This window comes from Colias eurytheme, chromosome 16 (genome assembly GCF_061535395.1).
Source record: "Colias eurytheme isolate Ceu_HAF_F1 chromosome 16, ilColEury1 Martin Lab GWU primary, whole genome shotgun sequence".
Lineage (NCBI taxonomy): Eukaryota > Metazoa > Arthropoda > Insecta > Lepidoptera > Pieridae > Colias > Colias eurytheme.
The window spans coordinates 2,876,448-2,899,856 of NC_142995.1; the positions used below are offsets into that span (position 1 = coordinate 2,876,448).

General features: G+C 37.1%; 5 protein-coding genes across 6 annotated transcripts in view; 1 reads left to right on the top strand and 4 right to left on the bottom strand.

Moving 5' to 3' along the window:
• The window catches only part of Rich (Guanine nucleotide exchange factor subunit Rich), a 41,666-nt gene that overhangs the window by 11,776 nt on the left and 6,481 nt on the right, over nucleotides 1-23,409 (top strand). The window contains exons 11-21 of the mRNA XM_090111149.1: nucleotides 926-1,094; nucleotides 1,505-1,696; nucleotides 2,328-2,482; nucleotides 3,046-3,117; nucleotides 17,834-18,074; nucleotides 18,441-18,550; nucleotides 18,909-19,040; nucleotides 19,680-19,775; nucleotides 20,033-20,176; nucleotides 20,522-20,636; nucleotides 21,031-21,155. Of these exons, the coding sequence (XP_089967275.1) occupies nucleotides 926-1,094; nucleotides 1,505-1,696; nucleotides 2,328-2,482; nucleotides 3,046-3,117; nucleotides 17,834-18,074; nucleotides 18,441-18,550; nucleotides 18,909-19,040; nucleotides 19,680-19,775; nucleotides 20,033-20,176; nucleotides 20,522-20,636; nucleotides 21,031-21,155 (1,551 nt within the window). The remainder of the gene's footprint in view (nucleotides 1-925; nucleotides 1,095-1,504; nucleotides 1,697-2,327; nucleotides 2,483-3,045; nucleotides 3,118-17,833; nucleotides 18,075-18,440; nucleotides 18,551-18,908; nucleotides 19,041-19,679; nucleotides 19,776-20,032; nucleotides 20,177-20,521; nucleotides 20,637-21,030; nucleotides 21,156-23,409) is intronic.
• Nucleotides 4,050-5,603, bottom strand: LOC149901636 (uncharacterized). Its single transcript, XM_090110713.1, has 3 exons — nucleotides 5,459-5,603; nucleotides 5,223-5,309; nucleotides 4,050-5,144 (listed from the first exon to the last, which is right to left on the bottom strand). The coding sequence occupies exons 1-3, from the start codon at nucleotides 5,474-5,476 to the stop codon at nucleotides 4,296-4,298; spliced, it is 954 nt and encodes a 317-aa protein (XP_089966839.1). The 5' UTR covers nucleotides 5,477-5,603; the 3' UTR covers nucleotides 4,050-4,295.
• Nucleotides 7,159-8,609, bottom strand: LOC149901637 (uncharacterized). The gene is made up of 3 exons (XM_090110714.1): nucleotides 8,460-8,609; nucleotides 8,114-8,218; nucleotides 7,159-8,033 (listed from the first exon to the last, which is right to left on the bottom strand). The coding sequence occupies exons 1-3, from the start codon at nucleotides 8,475-8,477 to the stop codon at nucleotides 7,389-7,391; spliced, it is 768 nt and encodes a 255-aa protein (XP_089966840.1). The 5' UTR covers nucleotides 8,478-8,609; the 3' UTR covers nucleotides 7,159-7,388.
• LOC149901638 (uncharacterized) lies at nucleotides 8,791-10,164 on the bottom strand. 2 transcript variants are annotated; one of them, XM_090110715.1, is made up of 5 exons: nucleotides 10,011-10,164; nucleotides 9,678-9,877; nucleotides 9,500-9,595; nucleotides 9,318-9,414; nucleotides 8,791-9,238 (listed from the first exon to the last, which is right to left on the bottom strand). In XM_090110715.1, the coding sequence occupies exons 2-5, from the start codon at nucleotides 9,774-9,776 to the stop codon at nucleotides 8,973-8,975; spliced, it is 558 nt and encodes a 185-aa protein (XP_089966841.1). In that variant the 5' UTR covers nucleotides 9,777-9,877; nucleotides 10,011-10,164; the 3' UTR covers nucleotides 8,791-8,972. The 2 variants fall into 2 exon arrangements, with proteins under 2 accessions (XP_089966841.1, XP_089966842.1); XM_090110716.1 differs by having other exon boundaries at nucleotides 10,049-10,068.
• On the bottom strand, nucleotides 12,283-13,585 carry LOC149901639 (cuticle protein 19-like). The gene is made up of 4 exons (XM_090110717.1): nucleotides 13,432-13,585; nucleotides 13,031-13,120; nucleotides 12,861-12,957; nucleotides 12,283-12,789 (listed from the first exon to the last, which is right to left on the bottom strand). The coding sequence occupies exons 1-4, from the start codon at nucleotides 13,447-13,449 to the stop codon at nucleotides 12,518-12,520; spliced, it is 477 nt and encodes a 158-aa protein (XP_089966843.1). The 5' UTR covers nucleotides 13,450-13,585; the 3' UTR covers nucleotides 12,283-12,517.

A 23,409-nucleotide genomic window follows, 5' to 3' on the forward strand; every position in this document is an offset into this window, starting at 1 on the left:
CTGTTATGACGCTCGACACGATTCGGTAGGCCCTTGGCCTGCGCTATAGACTTATGGTCGCGATGCGACGCTCGTGATTGCAGATTTATACTTCAAATAAATCCGATTTTCGTTATTCGTTTGAAATAACGATAACGCAGGTAACACTTGAATATTCATTTCACTATGAAACGTAACGGACTTAAATAAAAACTATTTAAAAAGAAAAAACTGAACTTTCTACTTCAATCTCGAAAGTTCGTATAAAATTATTACTTAAATTTAAATTATGTATATATGTAATTTAAAATAAAGTATTTTAAAATTACATATAATCTAACGACTTGCGTACGGTTTGAAAAACGACGCAACAATGAGAATATTTCTGGTGGCTTGCTGGAACTGTGGTGAGTTTTGTCTCCCACCACTCGCGGCGCTGGCGGCGGTACCACGTGACGGGCTTAAAACTAGCACCATCTAGCGACTTCACGGGGAAAAAGGCGATGTACTCTCTCATAATGGACTACGGACGTCAAACGGAACACATAATGTGCTAGTTACCGAGTTTAGAAAGAACTGTGTAAGAGCGTATACGCACTATGCGGGTAGCCGTCCGGCTGACCGCAAGCAGCAATTATGTACGTAATATTCATTTCTATGCGCACTGTGCGGTCTGCGGTAGCCGCATCGCAGTGCGCATAGAAATGAATATTACGTACATAATTGTGCTTGCGGTCAGCCGGACGGCTACCCGCAATGCGGCTACCCGCATAGTGCGTATACGCTCTTAAATGTAGGAGTATTTATTCCTCATTATTTTATGTTTGTTTTTTTATTTTTCGACACATGCAGTAGCATTACAGCTAGTTAGCCAGATCGAATTGGCCTAGTTTGTAGTAAATAAAAAAACTTAGTAAAAAAGTAACGTTATGTTTGGTCGGTGCAGTACAGCGCGATAGACGAGGCGGGCGAGACGATATGCGTGGCGGGGCGCACCGGCCTCGCGCACTACAGCCGCGCGGCGAGGCGCTGGAAGCTGTTCGGCAACGAGGCGCAGGAGAAGGACTTCGTGGTCACCGGCGGCATGCTCTGCTGGCGGGACTATGTCGTCGTGGGTGCGTATTTGTATACGAGTAATGGTAAATACAGTTTTTTTGTACAATGGTACTTGAAAATTTGGACAGAAACACAAAGTTTCAATTAAAAATGAGGTTGGATGGGAGATAAGAGATGAGAGAGATAGGGGTTAGACTATGTTTTATTAACATGATTATGAAATATTTAAGATATAATTATATTTATGTGTCACCATAAAAAAGAGCATGTGTGCAAAGCATACATGTCAGAAGTGAAACTTCTTTGGGCGAGATTCCAAGATACCAAAATTGTCGCCTCACTCCATGACGTGACCTTGAAATTTTACTCTCAACGTGCCTAAAGAAGTTTATAATCATTATTATAAACTTCTTTAGGCACGTTATTATTTTGATTATATTATAATCATCACCTCTTGTTCATCTTGCAGGATGCTACAGCATCCTTGACGGGCACGACGAAGTCCGTTTCTACGCTCGCGACGCGAAGCTCGACAACCGTTTCGCGAAGATCGTGCGCGTGCAGTCGCAGGTGTTCGTGCTGGACATGCTCGGGGATCAGCTCGTCGTGTTCGGTGCTGATGCTCTCGTTACCATATATGAGCTGAACTGTTTGGATAATAGTGAGTTGTGTTTTTGAAACTATTAACGGGTCAAAAAGATCAAGAAAATGTAATTAACGGTGCATTTACATCAAACGAGCGAATGCTTATTCTAACCCCACTATGTTAAATTATTTTAGTGTAAATAGGCGTAGAGCATTATTTCGTTGTTCTTTCTAATACTGAACAACATTGAATACGAGTTTTTGTTTACACTAAAAGATCACGAAAGAATGCTCTCGCTCTAGCTCTAGCTCTTTGTTCGTTCGATGTAAATGTACCGTAACATAAACCGACAAGAGATCTAACCGAAAATTGGCAAGAAATTTGTTCCCTTATAAAAGAAAAAAATAGACGGGTTGCACTCCGGGAGTGCCGGCAGAAGTGAAAACTTGATTATTAACGTTGAGCATGTTTGATATCCATCCGTCTTACGCTTTTTCGATCAGGTCACGTGTCCTGACGCGAGTTTAAGATTTTATACCCATTACAGAAAAAGTGCTCAACGCCGCTAAAGAAGTTTTCACTTCAAAACTTAACATTTGCATCTGCAATAAAAAATAAAAAAGTAATTCACGTTTCTAATGAAATCAAAGTTAAATGCATCACATACCATTAATGACGTAACTTAAGTATATATTTTGTATCTTAGACGGCAACATCGAGCTGCGCTGCGTGCAAGCGGTGGACGTGTCCGCGCTGTCGCACCCCGCGTGCGTCGTGTCAGCGTCACTGTGCCGCCTGCACGACGTGCCGCCGCACGCGCGCTCCGCCCGCACCGCGCCGCTGTCTGCGCCCGACTCGCTGGTATAACGCACAGACACACACACACACACATGAACACGCCACACGTCGTGACTTGACATACGTTTATACACACACACACACGCGCGCGCATACGCGTCCTGACCAACTGGTAACTCGACACGCACACACATATGCACATGTAGGCATGTGTATGGTATTGTACATCCGCGCTACGCGCGTATTTTAAGAACCTTCGGCTTCGCAAGCACACATGTACGGTTCAACAACACAATATACCTGTTCAGGAGAAATTATACGCACACATATTATCGCTTATTTGGATACACATATTTATTTCAGGTTATGTTTTTGACTTTTGTTCATCTCGCAATTGCGAAAAAAAATGCACATACTTAAGCTGCTTCTACGTACGCATTTAATCCACATATAGAGACAGAGTGCGTGCATAATATACACAGCTTTTCTATATCTCTCATAAACGTCAAATCCTTTCATTATTTTTACAGACTATTTTTCATTTTGCCAAAATAAAAATTAGATTTTAATTATCCATCTCATGTTAAGTTACAATATGATCTGATATAAATTTCTCACACATGCAGGTTATAAATGCAAGCGGGAAGCTGATGATGGTGCAGAGAGAAGAATACGATGTTGATGAAGACAACAACCCAGTGAGTACAACATAATTTAATAAATAAATAATTTATTAGTTATTATTTAATAGTATATTTGGTTGAATTAAGTATATGAAAAATTATAGGCAACACGAAAAATTCAAAATTTTAAAATTTTTTCACTGTGTGTGTGTGGTGTGAGGTGTCAATATAATTAAATAAATTAACATATAATTAAATAAATCTCGTAGTTTAAAAATATCGTCATAATAGACATTGCATTTAATTATGTTCAACGTTCGAACGAAACCTACAGGCAAAATAAGCAGGTTGTCTTTATTGCCATTACATAATCTGTTAATTTATATTTATATGCGAATAATGGATAATTATATTCATTTAATCCTTATTATAACAATTACTTAACATCCAAAGAATGCATTATATAATCCTAAAACTAACTTGAATATTGTTAAAACACGTTATAGAGCAATTAAGACCATTTTCGCGCATATTTCCCGCGGCAATACATTATTTGTTGTTGTATTTCAATTTAATTATGAAAATTGAAGTGGCAATTGAAAAATCCAAGGAATGCAGTTGGTTCGGTATGAATTCATGCAACGTTATACTTATTATGTATGTGGACTGGGTACATATATTACTGCCCACTGAAGTATGTTATCGTCTCGTTATAATAGTTTTGCATGACTGCGCAATAGTTCGGTGATGGGTTCGATACCTGATACAAACTGTGGCACAATTCACGAAAGTTGAAAGGAATATGTAAAATTCTAATGAATGGATATATATCTAAATGTCAGTCTTCAGTAAAAGGGAGTATAATAACTTTTGAGCGGCAATAAATTGCAATCTTATTAATAATTCCTCAGTATGTATAAATTCAATTACTTAATTTTTTTTATAGAAAAACGATAATAATGAAATGAGCTATGTTAGATGGAAGGGATAATTTCAAATGAAAGATATTTTCTTATTATTTCAATATTGTCTTCATTAGAACAGTATATTTACAGGCACAATCAGAAAATAAATTATATACACTTATTTGCTCTGGATACACAACAAATTCATCTTAACTTCTAAAGACCTATGTGTATTTTTGCACGCATCATATCATATGCAAGAACACACTAGGGCCGCGAGTAACAAATAGGTTACTTAAACACGGAGAAGTTATAGTATAGCTTATCTAACGACAGCTTATCGTCTGGTTAATGTCGCGTTCTAATGGTGAGGCTGTGTCTGTCCAAGGGGATGGGCCCAGCCGACCACCTGTGCAGAACTTGCCCGCCATGGCCGTACGACGAGCCCGATACAGACACCCACGGAGCGTGGTTCGGTTGCAGGAGAGACAACAGATTCAAATTGTGCGATGGCGCAATCAAATTCGCGTTGTTGAGAATCGAGTTGTAGATGTTGTGTGGGGTCTGGAGAGGCGCGTGTTCAGTGATAGGCGCAGGGGCGTGATCGATGTAGGACGTCTGTTGAACGGCTGGGACGTGGTCGATGTATGAGGCCTGTTGAACAGTGGGGACGTGGTCGATGTATGATGCCTGTTGAACGACAGGCGCGTGGTCTATGTATGACGTCTGTTGAATGGCGGGCGCGTGGTCTATGTATGACGTCTGTTGAATGGCGGGCGCGTGGTCTATGTATGACGTCTGTTGAACGGCGGGGACATGATCTATGACAGAAGTTTGTTGAAGGGCTGGGACGTTTTCAACAACTGGAACATTTTCGACTACTGAAGCCTGCTGAACAATGTTGGCATGGCCATAGTGCCCGATGTCAGCTACGGGAGCGACATCCGCCACGTGATTTTGGATAACTGCTGGAGCAGAGTAAGAAACGGAGTTGATGTTGGGTCCCGATTTCCTGACCACGGCGTTGAAGCCCCTGTGTGGGTCGGCGGTGTAGTCAACGGTGCGGATGTTGCCGTCGGGTTCAACAAGCGAGTACGATCCTTGGACGTTGTCGCCGTTACGCTCTTCCCATTGCGCCTTATTGTCACCAGTGTGTGGGTCGTTGACAGAATAGTCGAACCTGTAGTTGGGGTTTGGCTGCAAGATAAAAAGAAATGTTAATTTATTTCTACATTACATTCTTGATGACATTTAAGTTATAAAGTCGATACTTACAATACTTTCAATAGTGTTATGGGCAAGTAAAGCAATTCCGTGCGGGTTGGCGAACGCCACTGCTACGGTCGCCAGCAGGCAGGATACCTGGAAATCATAGTATATTGCTAAGTATAGAATATACAAAAGTTTATGTTTAAAAAATTTTCATAAAAAAGCATTTGAACCATGCTTCATGTGGTTCTACGACTTCAGAAGTCGAATATATTTTGGAATCTAATAATGGTGATATTTACCACCAAATACATGTTCATGTTGTCTCTAACCAAGGAGCAAACAAAGTATACTGTGCCTTTGTCAACAATAGCTGGCTTATTTATACCGCAATTATTAAACGCTCCGGTTTTGTCAAACCTTTCCGGATGGGTTGTCTTCGTCAATTTTCAACCAGTCCAACGGCTCTTCAATGCTCTCAAATATACATAACGTGTTGGTTTGGCCTGGAAAACTACAATGTGGGGTGCACATTGCATAACCCTAGTTATATACCCAGTGTGCATTTGTAATTTGAATTAGATACATGCATTTACATTTTATAATTTTTTATTATTCTTTTACTCCATGTTCAGCTTATTCTGAATAGTATTTTTTTGTTATATAAAATTTTATAATATCACGCATCGTCTGCGGTAACACTGCGTCTGCGGACACACTGAAAACATCAGAGATTGTATACAGATTTTTTCTTTTACTCCTTCATAATAAACATTTGTTCAGCAAGAATGTTGAATGTTCAGGAGGTGATATCAATATATTGCTGGCAACAGGAGTAGCAGCAGTGGTTCTAACCGCATGTTGATCATAATGTTTCCGCCTATTGCCTGTTGCACCATGTATGAGTGTATAACAATAGTAGTAACCTCGGAATTAATAACCTATTTGAACCTTTTTCTAAAGTCTCCCTAAAATTGCAAAATTAACATTTTGTAACGCAGTGAATTCTGTGTTTCAACTACAAATAGTCAATATGCAGTAGTGAAACATTCGTTATCAATATCGCATAGAGGTTTAAACTTTAAAGTCTGAAAAAAAAAACATGTGTACCGAGCACACGTGTCAGAAGTGAAACTTCTTTGACAAGATTCAAAGATACCAAAATCGACGCCGTACTCCATGACGTGACGGTATTGTCATGGTGCGACCTTGAAATTTTAATCTAAAAAAATATCATCTGAATTTAAATTTTCAGAATGCATGTGTTTTTTTTTATCAAACCACTTTTTTATCAAAAAAAGAGGAGGTTCTCAATTCGACTATATTTTTTTTGTAGCAGAAGTGACAATTTGCAGTTATTTTTTAATAATTATTTTAAGAAGCTATTACCAAATTTAACTTATCAGTTATCAGTATGCATAGAAGCGTGAAGGAACTCACGCGTGTGCGCTGTCGTAACAAGACGAATGTGAAGAATGATATCTTACTTCTAATAAGCGTGTCAGTTTTTTTGTATAGAAGCTATTCATGATGGTTGTTTATGTTTCTGATTGTTTGATTTATCGAAGCTATTTTTAGAATATAGCTGTTTAAATTGAATAATTTCAAAGTAGTAACATAATTATTGATTTGATATAGTTATAAAAATATATACAGTGTAACATAGAACTTCATCTTAAGAAGTCGGACAAAAAATGATTACGAAATCATAGTAAATTTTATTAATTGAAAGATTTCAAGATTATATGCAATAAAAATTTGTCTTTGTAATTTTACATACGCAATTTCAAGTTGAACAAACAGGAATGTGGCTATTCAATATTATTTTTCTGGTTGATACCATTTAACATCAGAATCATTTATCCAACGTTACGTGACCACATTGTCTTATAGATGTATATAGAGTAACACATTGTTCATAAGGATTTTCATGCCGAGAAGGTACTACAAGTTAATCTTTGTAACTTTTGAAACGTGCCTAAAAAGGTTAAAAATAAAATGATTTTGCCATTTATAAATATGATTTATTTTTTATTACTATTTTATCAAAAAATAGTAACAAAACATAATAATATAATGACCGCTTGAATTATTTTATTTACATTTATGACTATTCCATTTGTTGACTATTACGAACCCTGGCCTACGTTGTTACTAACTAAGAGACTTATTTTATTCAACTTCTTCATATCGTTGAAATTAAAGCTTCTATTGTACACGCAGTTTATCCTTCTAGTTGTGTGTTTTCCTTATATACAAAGTTTTTCCAACCAGTGAAATGGGTCCCGTCACAATTTTGTGTAGATGCCCGTCTATATATTTCCGACTGTAAATAGTTGCATATGCTTGCTTGGCCTGAGGTCCGGGGAGGGGTCGCCATCCGCCATACGAGCCTGTGCGTGGATCCCACGGAAGACTTCCTTTCTCGAATACCACCTCTGGAACTTCAATAGGCAAAGCAACAGCACCTAAGCCGTATGCTAAAGAGTTCGGTTCTTCAACTCTGTGTTCAGTTTGTACTTCCGCGACTTCTACTTTAGCTGGTACTGGATGGTGCACGGGGGGCAAGACTATGGGAACTGCTTCAGGTTGATGTACAGCTTCGGCTACAACACGTGGATGTGGCGCTGGGCTTAGTATTAGCGGAACGGCTTGAACTATTTGGGTAGGATGCACGTTTGGTCCCAGCTTCTTCACGACTGCTGTAAAACCTTTTACATCGTTTGCATTGTATTCGACAATTCTAATATTACCGTCTGGTTCTACCAACGAATAAGCGCCGTTGACTTCATTACCTTCTCGCGTCTCCCAATGAGCTTTTTTGTCATTGGTATGCGGGTCAATAACTGCGTAGCTGAAGGCATATCTGGGATAATCCTGAAAATTTTACAAATTTAAATCAAGATAACTTATAACTACTTTTGAGATCGTTTGATTAATGTCATCGCGATACTTACAACAGTATTCACTACAGCACTGACTGGAGCATGTTCGATAGCAGCAGCGATGATGGGGTTGCTTTCGCTTGATGCTATGAACTTTAAAAGTAGCAAGCTTTGAATCTGAAAAAATAAAGTGAATGATAAAAAATGCTTTGTATTGTATTGTGAATGTATAAAATTAATAATTTAATAATTGAATCTATGAAACAATTTTAATTAACATTCAATCGTATCTATAATTTGGATATATTTTACAAAATATTTCAATGTTTACACAATATAAATCAATAGGTTACATTGAGGCATCGTTGAATTAAATTTTCCACTTGAAAGATTAACTAAGAATAAATGAATCATTTACCCAAAGCGGTCGAGACATATTGCTCGCTAGTTGCCGCAAGAATGTTAAGTGTTTCAATGTTTGTATGTAGGGTTTTTATAAACACTAAAGTATACCACCGCCAAATGTTATGTCTGAACAAGCGGTGGTACTGGTTTTGAACAAATATGGTTATGTGCCGGTCTTTCATATTCATCCCCGACGTAATAGTTGGGTAAAAAGTATATTTACAGGTTAATAATTATATTATAAAATATTAATAATATTCATTGACACAGTTTTAAAGGATGTCACTTTATAATATGTATACTATATTTTATCACAAAGGTGGTGTTTAAATAAAACGACTCGATTTACCACACAGTGGTTATTGCTTTAATCGTGTTTCAATCGATATGACTCATAAGGCCCCGTACATAAAATATAAAACTTTTCAAATAAATTATAAATCACAATACATAATATGATAAATCATATTGCGAAGGAACGGATGTAGTTTATCTATAAGCGTTTGTTTTGTTGACTTCGTAATGTTTAATTGTAATAGTAGCCATGGCGCCCGTATCCGTATCCGTGTCCGTGTGAGTACGGCACTGAATAGTAGGGCAGGTAGGGTCGGTAGTAGGGCGCCGAGTGAGCGATGGGAGATGCTGGCTTGGAGATTTCAGTCGTGGAGGTAGCGCCGCCGGGGTGCACCTTTGGCCCGATTCGTGTGAGGAGCGTGTTGACAAAACCAGACTCGTCAGCCTTGTACCTCACAATACGAATGCTGCCGCCAGGTTCCACAAACGAGAAGCCACCTGAAAATATGTTTTGATTTAGGGCGTATTTTATCAAAATACGATAGTTAGTATTTAACTGTAAAAAAATGATATTTACCAACAACGAGGTCTCCATCACGCTTTTCGTAGTAAGCCTTATTGTCGCCGGTGTGAGGGTCCCTCACGGTGTTCTCATATGCATAGCTCGGGTAGTCCTGCAATATTGAAATTAGTTAATCACAAACAGCAAATGAGAAAGTTTTGATGTATCCAGCACACATGATCGTAGTTATAACTTACGTAGTAGTCATGGTGTCCGTGGCCTGAGGCGTATCCAAGACCATGCCCATAAGCTTCTGATGGGATGGCATGTAATAGAGCCAGGAGGCACGATACCTGCAATTAACAAATAAATCAACACAAGTTCCAAGATTTGCGCTATAATATTATACCCGCTATCCAAGAATTGATCACTGACCGGTATGAAGTACTTCATGTTTGCCGAGTTGCAAAGATCACAACAGAACTGATTCGTTTGATTTAGAACTGCCAATTTATAGGTGCAGAGGACCTTCATTAAGTTAAAACAAAAGGATGTAGAATCTTTAGAACGTGTACCGCCGCTATACGAAAAACCAATCGCTCAGGTTTCATCAAGCATCCTGATTTTCACAGAACCTAATAAGTGAAAACATGTAATAGCATTAATGATCCGGCTTTACTGCGTAAGTAGCAGTCGGTGTGGACGCCGAGCGTGCTCACAAGTTGTTTCCAGTTTTATTTATAATTAATTAAATTTGAAATAAAATACCTAAATTTGATTTGTGTTTCCAAATAATTGACGCTCACATGAGAATGCGTTCTGGAGCATGTCCGCTTCAATGCAATGTTCGTAAACGAATAATTAATGTGAGGACTTGCTCTAATTATTGCTGATATCCAGTTTGGTTTGTCAAGTCTACGATTGATATGTTTGATGAATATTGAAAAGGTAAAGTGCTGACATTCGACAAATGCATTATGACGGGAATTGAAAAGTATTAACGCAGTATTAAATCGTTATGATTGTTATCAAAGTTAGTGAGCTGAAACGATATTAATTATTAATAATAAATTAACTTTGTAATTTTATTGATGTGAAAAAGCAAAGAACATGCTCACGCATTATTGAATCGCTAACAGGTCAATTCTGAACAACGAATAACTTGATGATGCTTTCATATCTGTAGCAGAAAAATTGTTTACATCTCGCGATGTAGAACATCTACCCTAATTTACCTTTATGCTATTCACCAGATTAACACCATCTTTAAGTCTATTTCCTGCCTGTAGTGTTACATTAAGCTAAAAAGTAACTCACATACTGCGTTTAATTTTATGTAGACGAAATTATTCTGATTAGAAAAATCAATAGCAAAACTATTATTATTTGTTTCTCTTTCAAAGCTATGCTAATATACTTGAAAGTAAGTATAAGTGAACACCGTAAATTCCCATCATATACTATCACGGGGTTAAGCTATCTTTTAACCAAGCTGTATAGTCATTGGTGGAAAGCGAAAACTTCGACATCATGATCACTTGATACGATCCAGTATAAAAATATACCCAGGAAGAAAAGGCGTGGATATGATTCTGCTTCTTAGGCCTTAGGAAAACAAAAAATGCATATATAGAACGTCTTTTTCTTAGATTAAGGATTGGTCTCCGCGCGCGCGCTACGACTAGATACCGCCCCACCTAAAAACAATAGCTCTGTGAGTGCGGCAACTCATTTCTGTAGTGTGTGTTAGGCAATTTGTAAAGACGCTAGTGTGTGTGAAGAATTGGGCTGCCAGCTACATAAATTTTACCTAATAAATGGGAAATCTGGCATCTTGGAAAGAAGTTTGAAAAATATTTTTTTCATCCTGACCTGGCCGGAAATCGAATCCATGAACATGCGACTCAAATCCACTTGCGACGCTACTATACTATAGTCACAAAGGTTGTTTAAAAGTAAAAAAGCGGAAATAAAAAAAAACATATTATATGAGTCAGTTAAACATGGTTAAACAGAAATAAATTATTGTTATTATACTTTTTTATACATGTGTTAGTAATAGTATTTAAAAAAAAAGTTCAAATTATTGCTAAAAGATTTCCTCAACCACGTGTATTTTTTTGGATATGCAGTACGGCAACATTGAATGGCGTCGTATTTTCGTAGAAAATATTTTCGAAGTAAAGGAGAAATTTCGATTAATACGATACTTAGTGATCGTACGTGATCCCAGTATCTTTCCTGTTTTTTGTTGTATTATTTTTAAATAGTTTTATGACACAAATAGGCATTTTACTTCAGATTTTGTTCAAAATCTTTATAAACTATCAGTTCGCCCTCTCCACACAATGCTTGTGACACGACTGGCTTGGGTACGCCGAATTCGGCGTACTATTAGTTGCCGCATTTTCCAAGTACGCCGGCGGTATCTAGTCGTAGCGCGCGCGCGGAGACCAATCCATAATCTAAGGTCTTTTTCTTTACATGCATTTTTTTGTTTTCCTAAGGGCTTTCCTAAGGCTATATTTATCAATGACTGATAAATAAAGCCCTGCGCAATGTCTAATCAGTAGCCTAAAGCTTTATTTTTGGAGTCATGCGAAATAAATAAAAAAATTACACTATATAATTCGACGGAAGTTTTTTTTACACAAAATTGCCTCATGCGATCTTTATGTTTGCAGAGAGATAGATTAAAATCTGCATTATTATCCGAGTCCCAGGCTGATGCGGCAGACAGAAGCTAGTAGATTGTTCGTATCAAAACTAATTTTCGATGCAGGTGGATAATTTTATCATAATTTTGTGATTATACATGTATTTAGTTGAGTTTATAATGATATATCAAATGAATTATTTTATGAGTAAACAAGCGATGGAGGAGAACTCTATTTCCTAATTTATTTAAGTTCCAAAATGGTCCTACCCCTTTTTATAATTTTTTCTTTGTAATGTTATTTTCATGTCTAAACATGGGCAGTACGAACATGCAATTTGTGAAAGGATTTTTTTCAAGTTTGAATCTAAATAAAACAATGTGTAATTACCACATAGTGGTTATTGCTTTAATCGTGCTCATAGTGATTTTAACAAACATCCAAAATTGAGGAGATTCTCAATTCAAAGAGTATTTCGATTTGTATAATAATATAAATTACGTTACAGCTTGTAAAATATCTATAAATCACAATACATAACGTAGACTACCATATCGCGAAGGTATGAAAGCAAGAATGGTAAGCGGCATTTTTCCATGTCAGGCTTACTTCGCGTTCTTAGTAATAACCAAGGTGACCGTGGTTCCACCCGTGAGAGTATGGCAAAGGCAGACTGGGCCGGTAGTTGTAGACAACTGGCTGAATGGGCAGAGGTGCCGCGTGTCTAGGGATGGGAGCCGCTGGCATGGAGATCTCGGTTGTGGAGGTAGCGCCACCGGGGTGCACCTTTGGCCCGATTCGAGTCAGGAGAGTGTTGCGGAATCCATTTTCATCCGCACGATATTCAACAACACGAATGCTACCGCCGGGCTCGACGAAAGAGTAGCCACCTGAAAGATTGCATGATAAATATTTTCTGCTTTTGATTTATAAATAGGATTAAATAAATAAATTAATTTACCGAGGACGAGTTCCCCATCACGCCTCTCCCAATAGGCCTTGTTATCACCAGTGTGGGGATCTCTTACAGTGTTTTCATACGAATAGCTTGGGTACGACTGAAAATTGTGTGTTTGTTAACATTCGATTTCAATTTCAAAATCATTTTTCAATCTTTGCAATGATACGTACATAGTAATCATTTGGAGCGTGTATTGACGCACCAAGTAGACCGTCTCCATAGGCTCTTGTAGAAACAAATAGAGCCAGGAGGCAAGTTATCTGTAATTTGTAAAAATAATGTTATGAAAAGTTTAATACTAGCGCTGGGCAACCAGATTAATATCAGAACTAAAGGATTCGTGAAGGTGTTGCGGATACGAGCCATACTGTATTCTGGTGTACGATTATAACGTTCATTTAAAATGCTCAACAGAAAGGCCATCCAGATATAGCAAGGGTAATAACAAGACGTAAGTGTAAATTTCCTTCAGTCTCTGACAATATTATCATTCTGTTAATACATTATCATTACTACAACACTAATCATGGTGTGAATGTCCATGTATAATGTATGTGTAATATACACTGACCGCAACGAAGCACTTCATGTTCACCGAATTGCACTGGTCCTAAGCGAACTAGTGACGCTTTGATTAAAATTGACAGCATTTATAGTTGCACCGGACTTCCATTACCTTTTCATGTTACGGGTGTTGAAGTGTTGACGCGTAAGCTGTGGCTCAGAAGGACCAATCACTACGCCTTTCGTCATACATCCTCATTTTCGCGGAGCCTTCAATGGGTGAAAACGTCCATTCGAATTAATAATACGGCTGAATGAGGTGCAATTTGGAACGCTGCACTCGGACTTGGCCAGCAGCCGTTTTTGTGTGTGTAAATATTTCATTTAATTAACAAGTAATTATACTAGTTATGATTTTTTCGATTCCAAATAATAGGTAATTGGATCGAGAATAAGTAATTGAGCGTGTCCGTTTTAATGCAACGTTCGTAATATTTAACGAATTAGTTTATATATATATTTTTATCGCTAATTAAATAAATAACTTATTTTCAATAATTATCTGGACATGATTGTGTCTTTTTTCTAGAACACTTTTTGCTCGTATGTTTCGTATTCGATCAAACCGGTATTTTTCTATATTCAAAATTATCTTTACTTTCGTATAATGCAATCTCTTATAAACTTTTATCAGAAATAAAGCTTGACAAAGCCAATATATGAAACCCTACGTGTTCTGAAGGCGAAATAAGGAGATCTCCGCCCATCGTAGTAGACCTACGTAGAATTTTGATACTGACATGCCGTCGCCCGGTAATAGAAATATTCATATTTTGGAAAATTTTCTCAGCGTTTCCGATCGTGACGTATTTCTGGTAATATTATTACTATCTTCTCATAGATCATTTCTGTAGGTGTATTCGTGACTCAGGTTTAGTGCGTATTGTACAGAATAGTGTTAGCACGCGACGGATATGATCGGTCAGTCGGTAACATTGTAACGGATCCACCGGTTTATGTAATGGGCATAATGTTATTCATTCTTCCTTTAACATAGTATTTGTTAGTGAACTTGAATGATATGTTAACGTAATGTTTACGTAGAGTTGTAGGATTTTAATTATCGCTATCAATGAATGAGTTGTTTATGTTTGGGATTATACAGGATGTCCCAAAAACTGTAGTGATATACTGGAGCTGGGAGGGGACCTAGAGGGCTATCCGAATCACCCCATGTATGTTATGCGATTTTTCGTATTTTCGGAGTTACGACGTTTTTTTCAATTTTCTACCTCCCAGCTTCCGTTCATCACTACTTCTTGGGGCACCCTGTATAATAGGATAAAATGTGTAGGATATATTAACATAGGTACAGTAATTGTCAGTCATTAATGATATCTTAATAAAATTTGCTAAGTTGTTATCGCAAGTTGAACTGAAATATGTATTACAAACATTTCATACGGAATTAGGTATACCTACATTGCATTCATTTTAATCACAGACATGTATCAAGATAGACTAAGCGAGTGTATGTACTTCCCGTGTCCAAACTAAGTTTATGAAACTTACTTGACGCTGGCCTACACTCAGTCCGCGCTTGCAGTTCGCCAAGGAAAGACGTGAAGCTGAATAAAGTAAAATGCCGAATTGCGCCGTTATAAACTGTAGAAACTCCACAGCTGTGAGTGGCCGAGTTAGCAGAGATGTTTCCTTCCACCGGTAAGTAATTTTCTAATCAGAATATGCACTATTTATTTTAAAATCAAATAAAGAATATCTGTGGAAAACGATCGTGACAAACACGGATACCAAATCATACGAAATGATTCGGAATACATTGCGGCTTTTACTTGGCACGGTAAAGATCGCGTCGTATGATAACAAGCAATGAATAGCGTCTTCTCATTTTTCTGTTCTCATTTTTCTGTCCAATTTTGTGGTTAGTGATGTTCATTTGATGCAACAGTTCTCGATTCTAATCGATTTTATAATCGAACAGAAAAATGATAATTTGAAGGAGCAATTTTTCAGAAAAAAAGGCATAGATTTTTTTTGTCATTTAATACGACTTGACCTAGAACTTTTAAGTATTTTAATACAAAGGTACTAAAAATAAATATTATGACATGGACGCCATTAGTTAAAGTGTCATCTTGGGAGTTTTTTAAGAAAACTCCTTATTGCTTAGACTATGTTTGTTTTTTCAGTTTTCCAAGTAACCCGAACATAAAAGGAAAATGGATCGATGCAACGGGACATAAAGATTGATTGATTGACAGTTTCATTACTTTCTTTCGATGGCCTCTCTAGTACGTAGTACATGGTAACTCAATGGGCATATGTAAGAAAAAGCTAAAACACATTAGTTTACTTGTTAGAATATTAAAAGGTTTATAACTTTATTTTATCATCCCTCTGTCTATGGTAATTATCATTTTTCTGTCTTGAATCGATTTAGTAATCGATTACGATTCATTTATTTGACTACCTCTTAGACATAGATCTAGTTTGATCTGATTTCTTTCGATTTACTTCGATGGGATAGGACGATACTAGAATCGCCGCGCGAGTGGCGGCCTAATCGATTTAGCGTAAAATGAAATTAACATCACTAAAAAGCGCTCGTGACGTCATAACGCGTCAAGGTCAGTACAAAAAATATGACACGCTTGGTTTTCATACAGATCGCGGTACTTGCGTTGTCTACTTAAATATACATGTCTGTGATTTTAATCCTACCTAAATACCATCAATAACTTTAAGGCCGCTGCATACGTGACGGGAAAATACCTCGGACGGGACGTGAGCGGGACGGGCACGTGATTGCCTCGTTCACAACGGGAACGTGGAGCAAACGCATACGCACCGTGACGTGATTCTGATCTAACGTGCTAGTGTTGTGAACAACGAAAGATGGATTTTTCAATTCAAGAATTGGCTTTAATTGCTATTGCTCTAGATGACGAAGAAGCTACGACCGTCAAGAAAACATTAACATCTTTGTAATCTACATTCTGCAAATAAAGAAATTTGAATTTGAATTTAAACTAAACAATACTGTTTTTGATTTATAAGCTTAAGATGTTTCATTTTTATATTTTTGGTAATAATGCCGCCATAACACAAAAATATTATGCACTAAAATTATTTTGGCATTTTAAACATAAAATACGTAATTCAGAACACGATGAAGTGTCACAGGAATCATCATAGGTGAAAAGGACTAAGTATAGTTAGGAATACAACAATATATTCATTAAATAACACTTACCGTTTTCACTGTATGACAATTTCACAGCAATTTTACGCCATAAATAATTTTTATAAAAATTATTTATGGCGTAAAATTGCCATATTTTGTATTTAAATATTGTGGGTTCGCTAAATTATACAACGCTGGATAAGAGCGTACACATTCGATCAGTTTTTCGTCGTCCATTTTCGATACTTGGAAGGCGTCACTATTAATCTCTCCGGCACGAACGGAGCGACTGTGCATACGTAGCGAAATCACGGACGGGACGGGGCACGTGCGGGACGGGACGGGACGGGGACGTGCTAAACATCGCCGGCGACGATATTTTTCCCGTCCACGTTCCCGTCCCGTCGATGTTCCCGTGACATATACGTATTTGGATACATTTTGTATGCAACGATGTTTCCAAAACTTCCCGTCACGTCCCGTCCGGGTAAAATCCCGTCACGTATGCAGCGGCCTTTAAGCTGTAAATAATCTGTAACTCTTATTCCTAAAGTAATTATGTCAATAGAAAAGACCGAATTATCATTTTTTTGTTTGACATATGAAGCAAATTATGTCTACAATTTGATATGCAAAGCTGTTACGATTTATTAGTATCAAACAAGTTATTACACCAAGTTGCATTTAAATATATTAATTAAGCATGGCCTATATTTTCTCTCATTTCAAATGTATTTAAGTATGTAATTATTATGAAAAACATGGCTGTAACATGTAATTATTATGAAAAATATGGCTTCGACGAAATAGGGAATTAACATGGCCAATGAAGCGTATGAATATTGTTACTAATTAATGCTCTTTACATAATTGATTTAGAAGATTTAGAAACTGGTTTTGTTGTTTGTTTTGTTTTGAAGGTACTGATTAGTCAGCGTGTTTCAAGTTCTCCGTTGTTTATTTAGAGAGAGTTTTAAGTTAATTCAAGATAAATACGCTCCGCGGTTTCACTCCGCTTCTGTTGGTCTTAGCGTGATGATATATAGCCTTCCTCGATAAATGAGCTATCCAACACCGAAATAATTTTTCAAATCGGACCAGTAGTTCTTGAGAGTTCAAACAAACAAACTCTTCAGCTTTATAATATTAGTATAGATGTATCTGTTTGAATAACATCGCTCTATAGGAGAAACTAAAAAGATTTCTTACTCAGTATTATTAGTGTCTATAAGAATTCCTAAGGACAAATTTCCCTTTGTTCTAGGCTTACAGCTGCCTCCCAGCTACAGTGCTAGCGTCCTGCGTCGAAAGTGTCTGGTCATCCAACAACAGCGGTACTCAAACGCAACTATCACGCGCGTTATGGCTCTGGTGCGGTTCGCTGGGCGCGCGTGTGTGGCTGCCCTTATTGCCGCGCGATGCATCGAGACGACCCGACCCGTCTAGGCACACCTTTATGGCCAAGCGGATCATGCTGCCGTTCCACCTGAATATCTATCCATTGAGTGAGTACTTGCAGTTGAAATATGTCACTCAAACGCAACTATCTCGTGCGCTATGACTCTGGTGCGGTTCGTTAGGCGTGCGTGTGTGGCTGCCCTTACTACCGCGAGAATATGTTTCAGATTAATGTATTTACCTTTTGTCAACTTTAAAGTTGTGTACCTATTCATGGAGATTCTATAAATATTTACCATATTATGCTGCTGAGTTCCTAAAATTAAATGCTTGAGTAATAATTTATTGAACTAAAAAATCAATCGAACAAACGCATACAAAATTCTTCAAATATATTGGCGAAACAGGTTGTTGCGAGCATAAAACTCTGATATCTAAGCTTGTTATTAAACTAAACCTTTAAAAATTTCCAGCGATTCTATTTGACGATGCCATCTTGTTGGGAGCTGAAAATGACACGACGCTCTACACGTCGGACAGTAACTCAGTCTTCTCGCTGCCATTCTGCGTCATCAATAGAACGGTAAGAACATTTACTTATATTAATAAGAAGCTTTTAATATAAAAGTTCTTTATTCAAATGAAAAAGTCAGTATTAAATCGCGGATAATGAAAGAAAAATAGAATGTGAAAGACTTATTTTTCTAATACTTCTTCAACTTCACCAAAATTCATTTATTGCTTAAAATATTTTATTAATCAATCCCTTTTATCCCAAAAGCGAACTTCCAAATTGTGTTACCAAAATAATGTCAATACTTCATTAACTGCATATATAACTAGGTACTTATAATAAAATGCAGGCTAAAATGCAAGGCAAAGACCTTCCTTAGATGCCTTGTTGACAAAAAATCAGATTCATATTACCATATTAATTGCAGAGCCAAGTATACCTCCACCAAATCCTGAGACAGTTACTACGCAGGAATCTCGGCTACCACGCGTGGGAGATCGCACGGTCTTGCTCCGCGTTACCGTATTTCCCGCACTCGCTTGAATTGTTGCTGCATGAGGTTAGTCTTTAGTATTAACGTCATCGTTATGATTGTTATCATCGTCATCATCGTTACCCTCGTCATCATCGTTATTAATTATTCATCACTATGCCATGCCAAACAACACAAATGTCACGGCGACATCGCTTTCTACGTATCCATGCAGCTAATATGAAAATGTCCAAATCAACGTCCAAGCGACGTTGCCAAACCGTCGCCAAGTGTATTAGTTAGAGCTCTTACAGTTTATGCCATAATCCACCATACCAAATAGGTAAGGATTTACAGATGTCGCTATAGCGATGTTAATCCCTACTATATATGTATAATATTATAAATGCGAAAGTAACTCTGTCTGTCTGTCTGTCTGCTACGCTTTCCCGCTTAAACCTTTCAACCGATTTTGATGAAATTTAGCACAGACAATCTTTAGACCCTAAGAAAGAACATAGACTACCTTTTATTGCGAAAAAACACCACGGGCGGAAGCTAGTGTTCTATAGAACATTCAGTTTAAGGGGTGATGTGGATAATATGCTTAAAAATGAAGTCCTATTAATTATCGGTCATCTTGTTTTGAAAACTCAGCTATGATTGAAAACGCAAGCCTAAAAAGCAATTGAATTGAAAACCTAAATCTTTTTGTAACCGTAACAGGTGTTAGAGGAAGAAGCAACAAGTAAGGAGCCAATCCCTGACGCGCAGCTGCCAAGCGTTATAGAGTTTGTACATGAATTCCCTGTGTACTTACAGGTAAACATACGCTTAAATGTCTTCTACAATCATGAATAATCTTGCTTGAATGAAACATAATAAAATGACTTGTTAATTATTTTTTTTATTAATCTTCACTGAACTAACTGTTGAAAATTGTAACAGAAACTATTATAAAAAAATGTCAATTTTGAAAAGTCAGGCAGACAAGACACAATTATAATAACAATTATTTCAATAATTCAAAATAGAAACAGCATGATTTTGCCTAAAATGAAATACATTCAATTTTACAGACGGTAGTACAATGCGCAAGAAAAACAGAGATAGCTCTATGGGCGTATCTGTTCTCAGCGGCGGGCAAACCGAAGGAATTATTTCAAGAGTGCTTGCAAAGGAAAATGTTGGACACCGCTGCCTCATATCTTATCATTTTACAAGTAAGTTAGTTTGAAAGTTAGAATGCCTGTTGTAATTAATGTTTTTATCGTGGAAATAGTAAGATATAAATTATTGGAAACATTTTCAGCGATTTTTGGTATGTTAACTTTTAAATGTTACTTTGTCCTCATTTCAAGTTTAATTTATTTTTTTGCGTAACGTACAAACTTTCCTGTTGCCGTGTATGTATGTTTGTGATTATGTGTTAGGTGGCATGAAACACAAAATAGTATTTTATTTTTATTTTATTTCATCCACATAACACTAATTTCGAGTCAATTTATGCAACTTCACTTTTGTTAAATTGTATTAAACACACTTAAATGAAACTTAAAAACTTTCAGAATCTAGAAAGTTCGACAGTGAGTAGGCAACTAGCCACTCAGTTGTTGGATACAGCATTACAGCAGGAGCGGTGGGATTTAGCGAGAGATTTGGTGCGATTTTTAAGAGCTATTGGTGAGTATCTAGAAAAATCTTAGCTTTTGGAAATGGTTGGAAATCCCGGTCTACTGTATTTCTTAAGATTAGTAAATATTTTTGACGTGATAACGTTTTTAAAATCGTTTTAGTCGGGTGACATGTTCAGAAACTTGTGTCACACCAAAACCTCACGAGCGCGATCGCAGGTATAACGAGAGAGAGAGACGGACCGATCTGCCGTCTCATCTCGAGCGCTGCCACCAATAAGACGTTATCACGTAAACATCTCGATCGTAAACCTACTTTATAAACAACCAATTTTTTTATCTTAGATTAGCTGAATTATAGGCACTTATTAGACAAAATCACAATTATTAGTGAATATTGTCCTTAGCAATATGTTTGCTTTATTTCTCTACTTAAATTCCAGATCCGAATGACGTGGATTCACCAAGAAATTCTGTGAATGTGCAAACGAAATATGGACAAGTTGTACAATCACAAACTGTCAGTCCAAACGCAGAAGATTTGTCTGTGATATTAGGGAGTATGCAGGTAAGATCGTATGTATATAATTTTGGGTAAATTTACGTTATCGATTTTAATCAATTTATCGTCACACAATACTTTAAAAAAAATCTTATATTTAAAAAAATATATTATCAGTCACGAGGAATAACCGATGATTACGCTAACTGCATATACAGGGTGTACCAAAAAGTAGTGATGAACGGAAGCTGAGAGGTAGAAGACCTAGAGGGCTATCCGAATCACCCCCATGTATGTTATGCGATTCTTCGTATTTTCGGAGTTATGACGTTTTTTTCAATTTTTCACCTATCGCCGAGTACGATGATATTTTCACTCATGCTGACGTCAATGATTGCGGAAGATGCTTGATTTTTTTTGTGTGCTAAGCTGAAAGATAGGCCAATTCAGTATAGTAACATTTACTATCGTTAGATCTTTGAATGGAATAAAAAAAAGAATTAAATGGCAAGAAAGATAAAATTACCCAGTATGTTCACCACTTCAAAGGCCCGTAAATAAATAAAATCACATAAAAAAGTTTTCCATTTGACTTTTAAAAACTTGCTCTATCTATCAGATAGCTACCCTAAAAATTTCATTTAATTATTCAGAAGGCTTCAATCGAAAAATTTAAATCTAAATGTGGTAAGTGCAAAAATTGAATTAACATGATGATCATTAAAACCAATAAATAGGTGTTTAATTACCAGAAATTTTTAAAATAACCCCGCTGTTGCTCAATGCAAGTGCGACATCACCGTAAAAAGTTGTCTTTTAAATGTCTGAATGCCCTTTTATCATTTTTAATGGTTTCTTCTGCTACTATGAATTTCCGGGTTATTTCGTCCAAATTGTGGCAGTCTCTCGTCTTTGTAGTATCCCCACGGAAAAAAATCAATAGGGTTTATGTCCGGGGACCGTGCAGGCCAGGCTAAAGGGCAAAGATACCCTGAAAGATGGATTGGTCGTTGCAGCCTGCGCATGCGCCGGTGACGCCTGCCTTAAAGCCTGGCCTCCACGGTCCCTCGACCTAAACCCCATTGATTTGTTTCAATGGGAATACTAAAAAGACCTCGGCTACTTGAGAGAATGCCACAATTTGGACGAAATAACCCGGAAATTCATAGTAGCAGAAAAAACCATTAAAAATAATAAAAGGGCATTCAGACATTTGAAAGACAACTTTTTACGGTGATGTCGCACTTGCATTGAGCAACAGCGGGGTTATTTTAAAAATTTCTGGTAATTAAACACCTATTTATTGGTTTTAATGATCATTATGTTAATTCAATTTTTGCACTTACCACATTTAGATTTAAATTTTTCGATTGAAGCCTTCTGAATAATTAAATGAAATTTTCAGGGTAGCTATCTGATAGATAGAGCAAGTTTTTAAAAGTCAAACGGAAAACTTTTTTTATGTGATTTTATTTTTTTACGGGCCCTTGAAGTGGTGAACATACTGGGTAATTTTATCTTTCTTGCCATTTAATTCTTTTATTTTATTCAATTCAAAGATCTAACGATAGTAAATGTTGCTATACTGAATTGGCCTATCTTTCAGCTTAGCACACAAAAAAAATCAAGCATGTTCCGCAATCATTGACGTCAGCATGAGTGAAAATATCATCGTACTCGGCGATAGGTGAAAAATTGAAAAAAACGTCATAACTCCGAAAATACGAAAAATCGCATAACATACATGGGGGTGATTCGGATAGCCCTCTAGGTCCTCTACCTCTCAGCTTCCGTTCATCACTACTTTTTGGTACACCCTGTATATGCATATGGTGGGAACGGATTAAATTAAGATACGTTTATTATATGAAAATATATGCGTGTTATGTATGCCGTATGCGTGCTGTCACCGTGCCGTATGCATGAGAATCTTACTCGCATCGCTAAATGGCTGAGTATCAGTGGAAACAATCAAAAAAGTTTCACAGCAAAGCCGCATAGCACATCTGTGGTGGAAAAGTTTTTTTTTTTTTTACTTAAGATAGGGAAGCGCATGACCACAATCTCGCCTGATGGAAAGCTAAGATGCGGTCTAAGATGGTACGCGCTTCCCTAGTAGCTACCGGTTCACTCTTCGCTTGAAGACCCCCATATTAAAAGTACCCTAATACTCTTGTAAAAAAAAGACGGGTTGCACTCCGGGAGTGCCGGCAGAAGTGAAAACTTGATTATTAACGTTCAGCATGTTTGATATTTTGGAATGGTATCCGTCTTACGCATGAAATATAAGGGCTAAAAAAAAACGCCAACGCCGCTAAAG

What these genes read in the sequence shown, in the direction of transcription:
- LOC149901636 (XM_090110713.1), bottom strand. An exon ending in ATAACACTATTGAAAGTATT is followed by an intron (nt 5,145 to 5,222) that starts GTAAGTATCGAC and finishes TTTATCTTGCAG; the next exon opens with CCAAACCCCAACTACAGGTT.
- LOC149901637 (XM_090110714.1), bottom strand. An exon ending in GTGCTGTAGTGAATACTGTT is followed by an intron (nt 8,034 to 8,113) that starts GTAAGTATCGCG and finishes TAAAATTTTCAG; the next exon opens with GATTATCCCAGATATGCCTT.
- LOC149901638 (XM_090110715.1), bottom strand. Translation starts at nt 9,776, where the DNA reads ATGAAGGTCCTCTGCACCTATAAATTGGCAGTTCTAAATCAAACGAAT. An exon ending in ACATGAAGTACTTCATACCG is followed by an intron (nt 9,596 to 9,677) that starts GTCAGTGATCAA and finishes TGTTAATTGCAG; the next exon opens with GTATCGTGCCTCCTGGCTCT. An exon ending in TGATGGAGACCTCGTTGTTG is followed by an intron (nt 9,239 to 9,317) that starts GTAAATATCATT and finishes ACATATTTTCAG; the next exon opens with GTGGCTTCTCGTTTGTGGAA.
- LOC149901639 (XM_090110717.1), bottom strand. An exon ending in ACGCTCCAAATGATTACTAT is followed by an intron (nt 12,958 to 13,030) that starts GTACGTATCATT and finishes CACAATTTTCAG; the next exon opens with TCGTACCCAAGCTATTCGTA. An exon ending in TGATGGGGAACTCGTCCTCG is followed by an intron (nt 12,790 to 12,860) that starts GTAAATTAATTT and finishes GCAATCTTTCAG; the next exon opens with GTGGCTACTCTTTCGTCGAG.